Source organism: Cervus canadensis, chromosome 8 (genome assembly GCF_019320065.1).
Source record: "Cervus canadensis isolate Bull #8, Minnesota chromosome 8, ASM1932006v1, whole genome shotgun sequence".
Lineage (NCBI taxonomy): Eukaryota > Metazoa > Chordata > Mammalia > Artiodactyla > Cervidae > Cervus > Cervus canadensis.
Window position 1 is genome coordinate 91,960,388 of NC_057393.1, and position 13,271 is coordinate 91,973,658.

Consider the following 13,271-nt stretch of genomic DNA (forward strand, 5'->3'; position numbering starts at 1 on the left):
AATCAAAAGCCTTTCATAAGACAAAAGTACAGGATGAAATGGCTTCATAGGTGGATTCTACCAAACTTTCAGAGAAGATGTAATAATTATCTCTCTCAAACTCTTCCCAAAAATTGAAGAGTAGGGAATGTTCCTCTACAAGGCCAACATTACCCTGATACTAAAACCAGGAAAAGACAACACAAAAAAAGATAGTTACAGACTAATATCTCTGACAAACATGCAAAAACCTTCAGCAAAATGTTAGGAAAGCAAACATATCAACATAATAAAAGAATCATACTAAAAGGTCAGGCTTCCCTGTTCTTCAGTATCTCCCAGAGTTTGCTCAAACTCATGTCCATTGAGTCGGTGATACTATCTAACCATCTCATCCTCTTTCACCCCCTTCTCATTTTGCCTTCAATCTTTCCCAGCATCAGGGTCTTTTCCAGTGAGTTATTTCTTTACATCACGTAGCCAAAGTATTGGAGCTTCAGCTCCAGCATCAAATCTTCAGGGTTGATTTTCTTTAGAACTACTGGTTTGATCTCCTTGTGTCCAAGGGATTCTCAAGAATCTTCTCCAGCCCCACCATTTGAAAGCATCAGTTGTTTGGTGCTCAACCTTCTTTACTATAGCTCTCACATCCATACATGACTACTGGAAAAATTATAGCTTTGACTCTACAGACCTTTGTCGGCAAAGTGACTTCTTTACTTTTATAATACTCGGTCTAGGTTTGTCATAGCTTTCCTTCCAAGGAGCAAGCGTCTTTTAATTTCATGGCTGCAGTCACCATCCACATTAATTTTGGAGCCCAAGAAAATAAAGTCTGTCACTGTTTCTACTTTTTTTCCTTCTATTTGCCATGAAGTGATGAAACTAGATGCATTATCGTAGTTTTTTGAATGTTGAGTTTTAAGCCAGCTTTTTCACTCTCCTCTTTCACCCTCATCAAGAGGCTCTTTTGTTCCTCTTTGCTTTCTGCCGTTAGAGTGGTATCTTCTGCATATCTGAAGTTGTTGACATTTCTTCCAGCAATCTTGATTCCAGCTTGTGATTTATCTGGCCCATCATTTTGCATGATGCATATAAGTCAAATAAACAGGATGATGATATACAGGTTTGTTGAAATCCTTTCCCAACTTTGAACCAGTCCATTGTTCCATGTAAGCTTCTAACTGTCACTTCTTGAACCCCATACAGGTTTCTCAGGAGATGGGTAAGATGGTCTGGGATTCCCATTTCTTTAAGAATTTTCACAATTTGTTTTGATCCACACAGTCAAAGGCTTTAGCATAGTCAATGAAGCAGAAATCAATGTTTTTCTGGAATTCCCTTGCTTTCATTATGATCCATCCTCAATAAGAAAGAATCCCAAAGCCTGGGAGAAAAAGAAAAAAATTTACATACTTTATAATTCTTTGAAAAAAACAACAAAATAATGACATTTTTAAGATTATATTTTAAGAGTTTATATATTTCATTGAAATACACATTGGGTTTTCTTTTCTGGGTATCTGTGAGCTTTAATTCTACACATCTACTGAAGTCAGGCCTTCAGGGCTCACTTGTCACCAGGATCTGAATTAAACTTATCTTGCGCACCATACATCCCAGCTGTCATGACCTTTATAAAGTGCTGTGTAAGATATTTACACACAGCTCCTCCATAGTTATAGCCTAAGCTTTTTATGGCCAAGAGCAACCATAGCATGCTTGAAGGTCTTATGAAATCAAAAGGAAGTCTAATTGTTTTTAGTATGTACTGACTGCATTCTTGTGGTCCAATCATTCCCAAGTATAATAAACTCTGGATGATTTGATTAAATACTTCTGGTGTGGTTCTTTCAACCTTTGTATTGTTGCTGTTGTTTGGGATGGTTGCTCAGTGAGGAAGCAAAGCAGAAACTAGATTAATAGCTGCACTGCTTGGGTCCAACTGTGTAGTCACTGTTCTCAGATACTGAGGACTAATGATAAAAGATCATAACCTAGAGAATATATGGCCACACAAAAACTACACATGGATTTTTACAGCAGCTTTAATGATAATTGCCAAATTTGGAAGCATCTGAGATGTCTTTCAATATGGAAAAACTGGTTCATCCAAACACTAGATTATTCAACCCTAAAAAGAAGTAAGCTATTGAGACATGAAATGACCTTAAGGAACCTATTAATAAATGTATGCATGCATGTGTGGTAAGTTGTTTCAGTCGTGTCTGACTCTGTGCAACCCTTTGGACTGTAGCCCACCAGGCTCCTCTGTCCATGGGATTCTCCGGGCAAGAATACTGGACTGGGTTGCCATACTCTTCTCTAGGGGATCTTCCCAACCCAGGGATGGACCCTGCTTCTCTTATGTCTCCTGCATTAGCAGGCAAGTTCTTTACCACTAGCACCACCTGGGAAGCCCCAACAAATGTATATGATCAGATAAAAAAAAGTCAGTCTGAAAAGGCTACATACTATATGATTCCAACTATACATCATTCTGGAAAAGACAAAACTATGGAGGCAGTAAGCGCAGTGGTTGCCATGGGTTAAGGGAAGGAAGTGGTCAAAGGCATAGCACAAGATATTAGGACAATGAGATATTCTGTATGATAGCGTCATGGTGGATATGTGTCATTATACACTGAGCAAACCTGTAGAATGCCCAGCACCAAGGGGGACTGTAATGTAAACTCTGGGTGTTGAAGCTGGGTGATGATAATGTGTCAGTATAGGCTCATCCATTGCAACAAATGTCCTTCCTGGTAGGGGATATTGATAGTGGGGAAGGCTGAGCATGCCTGGGGGCAGAGGGTAGATTGAAACTCTGTATTTTCTGCTCAATTTTGCTGAGAACCTAAAGCTGTTATTAAAAATCATCTTTAAAAAAATATATATGTATATATATATACCCTGAATCTTCACAGTAAGATTAGCTTCCTTCACAACCAGACAGTTACTAGTGACTGATGTAAATCATGGCCTTCCTCATGTCTCACCTGCCTGGTGCCAGGGACGGAGCAGACCTCCAAGGATTTCTCCCTTCCTGTGCTTCCCAGCTTCCTGATAAGCAAACAACAGCCCACTTATATAATAGAAAAGGAGTTACATTCATTCTCTTTTACTAGTCAGCTCACCATTCTTCCTTAAATTCATCTTTTTTAAAATTCTAATGATCAAAGCATTAAAAAAAAAAAATTAGAAATTCGGGATTTCAAAACTTGATCCTGGTACCAAATGCTGGCTGTGATAATGCCTCAGTGGTCGCAATGCCACATATTCACCAGTAGAGGGCACCATTCTCACAGGTCTGGGGATACAGTCCCACCTGCTGAAAACGAACTGGCGCTCAAGGTGGCTGGATTACTAAACATTAAAGCTGTCACATAATGAAGCAGTAAAGTGTCTACTGCAGCTCTGAAACAGAAATTTAGAAACATTGCTAAATGTAGTATAAACTATAAATATGAAGTTGTCTTTCATTTTTTGTTTATATGCTGTTAAAGTGCTGCACTCAATATGCCAGCAAATTTGGAAAATTCAGCAGTGGCCACAGGACTGGAAAAGGTCAGTTTTCATTCCAAGCACAAAGAAAGGCAATGCCAAAGAATGTTCAAAGTACTGCACAATTGCACTCATCTCACACGCTAGTAAAAGTAATGCTCAAAATTCTCCAAGCCAGGCTTCAACAGTACATGCACCATGAACTTCCAGATGTTCAAGCTGCATTTAGAAAAGGCAGAGGAACCAGAGATCCAACTGCCAACATCAGCTGGATCATCAAAAATGCAAGACAGTTCCAAACTAAGATCATTCCATCAGGTCCCATCACTTCATGGCAAATAGATGGGGAAACAATGGAAACGGTGACAGATGTTTTTCCTTTTTTCTTGGGCTCCAACATCACTGCAGATGGTGACTGCAGCCATGAAGTTAAAAGATGCTTGCTCCTTGGAAGAAAAGCTATGACCAACCTAGATAGCATATTAAAAAGCAGAGACATTACTTTACCAACAAAGTTCTGTCTAGTCAAAGCTATGGTTTTTTCCAGTAGTCATGTATGGATGTCAGAGTTGGAATATAAAGAAAGTTGAGCGCCGAAGAATTGATGCTTTTGAACTGTGGTGCTGGAGAAGACTCTTGAGAGTCCCTTGGACTGCAAGGAGACCAAACCAGTCCATCCTAAAGGAAATCAGTCCTGAATAGTCAATGGAAGGACTGATACTGAAGCTGAAACTAATACTTTGGTCACCTGATGTGAAGAACGGACTCACTGGAAAAGACCCTGATGCTGGGAAAGATTGAAGGCAGGAGGGGAAAGGAACAGAGGATAAGATGGTTGGATGGCATCACTGACTGGATGGACATGAGTTTGAGCAACTGCAGGAGCTGGTTGGTGAAGGACAGGGAGGCCTGGCGTGCTGCAGTCCATGGGGTCACAAAGTCAGACACAACTGAGCAACTGAACTGACTGACTGATATTTAGTATGTGCATGCATGCTAAGTCGCTTCAGTTGTGTCGGACTCTTCATGACCCCATGGACTGTAGTCGGACAGGCTCCTCTGCTTATGGGATTCTCCAGGCAAGAATACTGCAATGGACTGACATACCCTCCTCCAGGGGATCTTCCTGACTCAAGGATCGAACCAACGTCTCTTATTGACAGGCAGGTTCTTTTACCACTAGCACCACCTGGAATATGTATAACTATATATTTCATTTTTATTTATATTATATATAAACATAGATTATACATAATTGATATATCAATACATAACACTAATATTTTATTTATATATTATATATATAAAACATAAAAGTTACCATTTTACTCATCTGAAGTGTACAGTTCAGTGGCATTAAGTACATTTATAGTGTTGTGAAACCATTACCACTATTTCCAAATTTTTTATTATCCAAAACAGAAACTCCATATTATAATATTACTAGTAAAATGCAATTCAAGTAACTACAAAGTGCTAAGCATATATGATATGGTCTCATTGAAACATCACAGAAACCCCATGAAATAGCTATTTTTATTTTATTGATTAAGAAACTGAGGATAAGGGGGATTTAACTAATTCGTCTAAATCTAACAAGTCATAGAATCATAATTAAAACTCTGGTACATCTACACAACACTAAACAAGAGAGATTTTGAGATCAATGGACTGCTATACAAGATTGATCACTACTTTATATTCTGTTTTCTTGTAATAGTTAAATTTTATCTTTATACAGTAAGATACCAAAACGTAAAAGCTCTGATCTCACAAACTCTGGTTTGAATGAAATGATTAAGTTTCTTAGCTTTTAAAACATTTCTATTTAAAGATTCTTTTAATAATAGCTCTAGGGAGTAATTGAGGGTTGCACCAGATCAACTCTCAAGAAGAGAAAGAAGCAGAGAAACAGCCCTAAAGTGTCAAATGATGCTAATTAAGGCTTTCAGAAAAGTAAAACAAAGTGTTTTTTGGAAATAGAATATATGTTGAAAAGGTTACATTTGACTTAAGAAATTGTTTGATTTAACCGGAACTCACACTGTCATGTTCTGAATACCTTATCTTCTAAAACCCTCAAATTCCTCTGTAGACTCTCAGAACAGTATCCTGTTGCTTCTCAACTCAGAACCTTCAATGGACTTCAGTTTTAATTGTTGACAGACTTAAGTGGATCCTCCTTCAGTTCAGTTCAGTCCAGTTGCTCAGTCAGGTCCGACTCTTTGTGACCCTATGGACTGCAGCACGCCAGGCTTCCCTTCCATCACCAACTCCCAACCATCTCATCCTCTGGCATCTCCTTCTCCTCTCGCCTTAAATCTTTCCCAGCATCAGGGTCTTTTCCAAGGAGGCAGGTTTCTCATCAGGTGGCCAAAGTATTGGAGTTTCAGCTTCAGCATCAGTCCTTCCAATGAACAGTCAGGACTGATTTCCTTTAGGATGGACTGGTTTGATTTCCTTGCAGCCCAAGGGACTCTCAAGAGTCTTCTCCAACACCACAGTTCAAAAGCATTAATTCTTTGGCACTCAGCTTTCTTTATAGTCCAACTCTCACATCCATACATGACTACTGGAAAAACCATAGCTTTGATTAGATGGACTTTTGTTGGCAAAGTGATGTCTCTGCTTTTTAATATGCTGTCTAGGTTGGTCATAGCTTTCTTCCAAGGCAGTCAACATCTGCAGTGACTTTGGAGCCCAAAAAAATGATGGGACTGGATGCCATGGTCTTTGTTTTCTGAATGTTGAGTTTTAGGCCAACTTTTTCATCTTCCTCTCTCACTTTCATCAAGAGGCTCTTTAGTTTCTCTTTGCTTTCTGAAATAAGGGTGGTGTCATCCGCATATCTGAGGTTATTGATATTTCTCCCAGCAATCTTGATTCCAGCTGGTGCTTCATCCAGCCCAGCATTTCTCATGATGTACTCTGCATATAAGTTAAATAAGCAGGGTGACAATATACAGCCTTGACGTACTCCTTTCCCAAATTGGAACCAGACCATTGTTCCATGGTGGCTCAGACGGTGAAGCGTCTGCCTACAATGCGGGAGACCCGGATTCAATCCCTGGGTCGGGAAGATCTCCTGGAGAAGGAAATGGTAACCCACTCCAGTATTCTTGCCTGGAAAATCCCATGGAGGGAGAAGCCTGGTAGGCTACAGTCCATGCGGTAGCAAAGGGTCGGTCGGACACGACTGAGCGACTTCACTTTCACTTCCTAGCCCGCCATCTAGTGGCTAACATCTGAACAACAGGGCACCAGAGAGCACTGTTTCATGCCCAGATCTGACTGTTGCTTCTTGAATTGCATACAGATTTCTCAGGAGGCAGGGAATGTGGTCTGATAGTCCCATCTCTTTAAGAATTTTCCGCAGTCTGTTGTGATCCACAGTCAGAGGCTTTAGTGTAGTCAATGAAGCAGAAATAGATGATCCTTCTTAGAATGACATTAATTTGCCTCCAACTTGCACTTCCAGCCTTCTTTGTCCTCGTCTCTTCCTGTGTCTTTTCGTTGCAGCACTTACTCTTTCTAGATAATGTCTTACTCACTGAGTATTAGAGACCCAGGGCCATTTTCTTAAATCTTTTGCTTCTTTACTTGCCTGCCGTCTTGCTAATCTGTATCTCCCTGCGCACACTGTTCCTTGAACCTAGGGTAGGCAAGGCACGAGTGGGAAAACCAGAAGAAAACTCGAAGAGCCGTAGGAACTGCAGACATGTTTATTCTCTGCAGGCTGGCCCAGCAGCTGTAGCAGCAGCAGACACGCTGCATTCCCTCTTCTTGTGGTTGACACAGCGGACACAGCCGTAATGCAGCCTTGCCACAAAAACGCAGCCTAACATAGCCATAATGGGAATGTAACACAACGTTCAGGGCTTTTCAGGTGAAACTCATATATGCTTACACAACAAAAATAGCCCATGGCCAAGTGAATACCTCATGATGCACATGCTCGGTGCTATAAGCGATCTCAGCTGTTACATAATCATTATTTACAAAATGTGGGGCAAGAGCCAAAGGGCATGGGGCAAGAGAGCCTGACCATGCCGTCTTGGCTAATTTGCACTTTCCCTGCATTCAGCCCCTTCAGGGTCTCTTGCCTCTCAGTATATGTGCAATTCGTATTCCTTGATTTTCCCTTGGTGAGCAACAGTGACCCTTGGATTCACCTCTTGCAACTGCAGTAGCTACAACAACAAACAGTTACATCTCCAACATATAGCAAAACCCAATGCTATATATCACCTGGAACTCAGGTTGCAGTCCTTGCTCTCACAAGGCTAGAAGAGCCACCCACCGCCTGTGGAGTACCTTTATCTTCCATGGCCAAATCCAGTCCACCATCTGTCCTTTTGAAATTTCAGGAAAGCCTCCACAGGAACAACTCCACCCCTGTGGAGTTTTTATTAAGGAGCAGCAAAATCCCCCACAGGTGTGGGGCCCACCCCTTCAAAGAGGGGGTTTTTGCAGCATTCACAGCCCACCCACATGATTCCAAATGCTTTCACAGTGCTCCAAATTTGCAAGAAAATCAAAGGCGAGTAGCACACCACAAGACACAGACTAAATCTACAGCACACAGTATAGGATGCGGCATTTACAGTACATTGTTCTAAATCTACAAGAGAGGACAAAGCCTAGAGTACACTGTTCTAAATCTACAGCATAGGACACAGCCTCTATGATATACCTCCACACAAATCAGCCCACATTTGCATCCACATAACCCAGATGGGACTCCTACCAGCTCGGGCCCCCTTTAGGGTCTTCACACTTTCAAAATGGCATCTTGCATACCATCCCTCTACTTCTCCCAGTAAGGACCCACAAAACCCCCCACAGACACCAGGCCATCCCTGTGTCTCAGAGTCACAAAAGCCAAGCTGCCAAGGTTTCCCCTTGCTTTTGCTAAAACTGCTTATGTTGCAGGAAGGGGGACCCCTTCCAGGGCCTGGAAGTGGGCTCTTGTCTAACATTCATTGTCCGATGAGACACGTGTGCTGACAAAGCAAGAGATTTTATTGGGAAGGGGCACCTTGGTGGAGAGCAGTAGGGTAGGGAAACCCAGGAGAACAGCTCTGCCACAGTGGCTCACAGTCTTGGGTTTTATGGTGACAGGATTAGTTTCTGGTTTGTCTTTAGCCAATCATCTGACTCAGAGTCCTTCCTGGTGGTGCATGCATTGCTCAGGCAAGATGGATCCCAGCGAGAAGCATTCTGGTTGGACACATGATGTCTCCTTTTGACCTTTCCTGAACTATTCCAGTTGGTGGTGGCTTATTAGTTCCTTGTTCCTTACGAGGACCTTCTGTTGTAAAACAACTCATGCAAATGGTTACTGTGGTGCCTGGCCAGGGTGGGTGGTTTCAGTCACTGTGCTTCCCCTAACAACTACCCCCTGAGAGACTTCATACTCAAGATACTTCTTGGGAATGGGGGCAGAGGTCTCCTTCTTCTGTAACTTCTTCCTGCTATGCATATGTGTAGGCCTGCCTAGCAGAGCAGAAGTCTCTCTCTACCTGATCTAAGTCAAGGTATTCTGTGCCTGAAACCAGCACTTACCCTCGTAGGAATAGCAATTTAACCTGAAACTGTTGGACCCCGTCAGAGATGAAATAGACAGGGCAAAACAGGAGGCCTAACAGGATGGTCATCACCAGGCCCCAGAAATGGAAGGCAACATTTGGGGTGAGGACTGCAGGGTGTGTGACTTTCTTCAGATTGGTTGGTGGTGAGGCAACAGGGTGGTGCTCCAGGAATCTTGAGCTCAGCCTGAAGTTACCATCCTCCACCTGGGTGGGGACCCCAGTCCTGCAGAAGAACTCAAAGACATTGTTATGCATATTTCTCCAGTAGGAACCAGGACCCTGTCCCAAGGTTGTACCACCATTTGATTGCTCCTCCTCTGTTTCTGTATTGCCTCCATTCTCTGACCAGTAACCGTTTGGACCTGTCCTTTGGGACTCAAGGGAGGTCAAGGAGGCTGAATGAAGGCTATATCCTAAAAAAAGAAACAGGGAACACAGAAAGGATCTGTACTCCAGAGCCCCATAGGATCCTGCTCAGTTTTAATTTATGGAACTGGGGAACTATGTCTCTGATAACTTCCTGTCAAAATGGGGCATAGGGCAGTCTCAGTTTGGAGACTAGACACTGAATCGGAAGTATTCCTGAGTTTCAAGTCCTAGATATGAGTCTTGTGTGATTAAAATCTCAATCCCTTGGTCTGCCATTTTGGTGTAGCAGACCTAATGAGAAGTAGCCAGAGGAGTGACAGATGGAATTTTGGTAGACGAAATAAATCTCATTTCTTTTCATAAGAACAGGCCTGAAACCCAGTCTGGACCTGGCATTTTGGGGAGACTGGTAGCCAGGTAGCCAGTTGCCTAGTTTTATAAAAAGTAAGGTTGCAGTTACTAGCTGCCAGCAGACATTGTTTTGAGAATGTCCAGTGGTATCTAAGTCTTACACAACTCAGAAAGCTCAAGTTTTTAGCAATATAAGGACTAGTCTGAAATTACACCCATAGGGTCACCTAGTTATTTCCTTGGATGTCTGAACCATAGCTACTTTATTTTGGCTTTTAATTGTAATATTCTCCTTAATAGCCAAAGCATATATTACAGTTAACAATCTTAGTGTCTTCTATGTATGAGAAGATGCAAGGATTGAGACTCATAAAATTTTCTCCTGAAGATATCTAACTATCTGAAGGCCTGTTCTGCCAGTTTTTCCCAGAGCACAGAGGGCCTCATTTCTGATATCCACCCTGAACTGCTTTCAGGGATGTTGAAGGTTAACAGCTGCAGTGGCCATGATTTAATCTTTGTAGAGGTAGATGGCAAGTACCAGTTTCTAGATGGCAGAGCCCCTTCATGGTCATAAGCTTGTCCATGATTTGGGGCGGGGGGCATTTCATGACTGTTTTGTCCAATGGTGCTGAGAATGTTCATTTTCACAGCTGGCAAAGAATTTGCTGGCTGGTCACTCAATGTGCTGTTACTGGACAAGGCCATAAAACAGTATTCAAAATTCTCTGGACCACCTGTCTTACTAGCCTCTTGGTCCAGGAAAACATTCCTTCTTGTTGCTTCTTCACATATCTAGTTACACTGTTACCATCATCAATCTTATATGAAAGTATATTTTATCAGAGACTCAGTCACACATTTGGCAGTGTAAGAAACAGCAATTTTGTAAAACAGGCAAAATGCAAATAACAGCAGTATTAATAAAGTTATAAATAAGACTTAAGGTAAGAGCTTTCATTAAATGTAGCCAAGTACCCCAGGTCGTCTGACTTAGTCTATTCTATACGAATCCTTATCTTCCAGGCAAATGATATACTGACACTGTCTATAAGGCACATAGCACAGTTTCCTAGTGTTACTAAACTGATTAGCCTTAGTATGATTTAATTGTTTCCAACATGGAGGAGACTTTAAACCTAAATTACCATAGCCTGGTGTTTCCTATGTAAATATAATTGTGGAAGATTTTTCTCCTTTGCTGAAACTTTGCTTGTTGTTCTGATTGAGCTTGAGTAATAGAAGAAAACTCAAATTTATGGCCAGGATCAGAGCAGGCATTATTAATTGGCCAGGTGAAGGGATCCCATCTAGTAATATCAATAGTGACCTGAATATGACTATAATTTCTCTTTTAAAGTAAATATTCTCAGGGCCAACCAAATAGAGCCTTGGACTAGAGAAATTCAGCAAGGTAACCCACAACTACACATAGGTAATTGGCTTGAAAACAACTGGATTAATTTTTAAAACTAGCATAGTATCATGCTTACAATAGAAAAATATTTGATTTATATGTAAAGGTCAAGGAAGTCAGGAAAACATAAAAATTATCAAAGAATCAAGTACAGAACCTTGGGCAACCTGTCTACCTCTGTCACCTTCTTCTCCTCCTGGTGTAGTGCAGTTTCCTCTGTTTAAGCTTCATTTTAAGGTTAAGTTCAGGTCATCAGTCCTCTCTATAGATTAGACCAGTGTGGCAGCTCTTGGAAGGGGAAATTAATCCAAGAGTAAATTTCCCTTCAATTTTACTGTGCATGAGCTAGTTAAGAGTACCTGATAAAAAGGTCCTTTCATGCAGGTTGGAGACAGTCCCTAATTATGGCTTTTTCCAGTTCTGATTGCATGTCATCAACCATCTGATCTACTCCAAAGACTGATACTGAGATAAGCTTCAGAAACAAATTCAGGGTGCTCTCCAAGATTCAATTGAATTTCACATTACAATCCCATAATAGCAAAGAATTAACCCAGAAATGAGTCAGAGTAGATACAGGCCTCCATTAACAAACTGGGACTTAACATACATTGAAACGTATTTCTCGAATGCAAACTACAAGTAACTGAGACACAGAAAGAGGGAGAGAGAGACAGTAAGAAGACCACACTGGCTTCCAAAGCCACTGCCGCCACACCCTCCCCCCTCCATTCTGGGTATACCCCGGACCCCAGTCTGCAAACCCACATCCGCGCCAGGGGCGGGGGTGGGGCTAGGGAGGGGTGGGGTAGGGGGTAAAAAACCTACAGCACCCGGTATTCCCAGGTGGTCTCCCATCCAAGTATTAACCAAGCCCGACACTGCTTAGCTTCCGAGATCAGACGAGATCGGGCGCGTTCAGGGTGGTATGGCCGTAGACGGAGGCGGCTGCCTCCAAGCGCCCTAAGAGCCCCGCGCCGCGCCGCGCCTCCCTTTCGCTGTGACCTGCCTGCCGGGCGGGCCAGCCGGCCGCACCTCTCCAGGGGCCGCGCGCTGTACCTGAGCCGGACGACCCGCCACCGGACTCCGGCCGGCCAGGGCCGGCAGCCCGGCGGCCGGCCGACGCCGCCCCGCCCCCGCTCACCATCCCCGTGCGTGCGTGCGGGGGCGGGACGGGCGCGGAGGTCTCGGCGCTCTCCCACCCCGGGCCTCTGCAGGCCCGCCCCCGCTGGGCGGCGCCCCCACCCCCAGCCCGTTCGCTGCACAGGGCCAGGTGGCCCCGGAGGTCTCTGGCTTCCGGGCCCGCCGCTGCCCGCTGCCCGCTGCCCGCCGCCCGCGGGCCTCTGAGCCTCCTCTGGGCCTCCTGCGCAGCCCAGCTGGAGCCCTGAGCGCCCATCCTGCCCGGCACCTGCCCGGTGCCCAAACCCACGGGGAGCCAGCAGCGCGGCCGACAGGAGCGCGTCAGCCCCGCCCCTTCGCCCTATCCAGGCCCCACTTGCCCCCACGCCGCCCGCCAAGCACAGGACCGTCCTGAGAGAGCAGACGGCCGACAGGCAGGCACACGGACAGACACACAAGACACTCGCCTCACGCACCCACGCCAAGTGAGACAAGCCGGCTGGCGCAAGCTCGTCAGCCAGAGCCAGGGCCCCAGCAACCTGTGAGAGGCCGGGTGTCAGGAGACACAGAGGCAGAGAGAGACTGAGGTTCAGAGACAGACTCGAAGACAGGGAGAGGGCGATTCAGGCGGACAGACAGACGGGCGCGCGTGCGCGCGCAGACACACACACACACACACACACAGACAGACAGACAGACACACACACACACACACACACACACAGAGGGAGACACAGCGACTGACGGACAGAAAACGGGAGGCAGACACGGGAGAGAGGATGGCATCCGATCCGAGACAGACACAATGGCACAGTCCCTGACCCACCTGAGAGAGGGGCCAGGCGGAAGCAGCAGCTTCCCCAAGGGAGGGGGCATCAGCCTTGGGCCCCGGGCCCCAGCTGCACGCGGTGCCCTGGGGCTGGCAGAGCCCCGTGGGATCC

At 44.4% G+C, this 13,271-nt stretch overlaps 1 protein-coding gene and 1 non-coding gene across 2 annotated transcripts; both read right to left on the bottom strand.

The window, feature by feature from the left end:
- Window positions 1–1,272: 1,272 nt before the first annotated feature.
- LOC122446714 lies at window positions 1,273–12,798 on the bottom strand. The gene is made up of 2 exons (XM_043477208.1): window positions 12,271–12,798; window positions 1,273–1,366 (listed from the first exon to the last, which is right to left on the bottom strand). Exons 1-2 carry the CDS (start codon window positions 12,605–12,607, stop codon window positions 1,344–1,346), a joined length of 360 nt encoding a protein of 119 aa, XP_043333143.1. The 5' UTR covers window positions 12,608–12,798; the 3' UTR covers window positions 1,273–1,343.
- Window positions 12,033–12,151, bottom strand: LOC122446877. The gene has a single exon (XR_006271037.1). It is a non-coding gene; the product is annotated as a 5S ribosomal RNA (ribosomal RNA).
- Window positions 12,799–13,271: the final 473 nt, after the last annotated feature.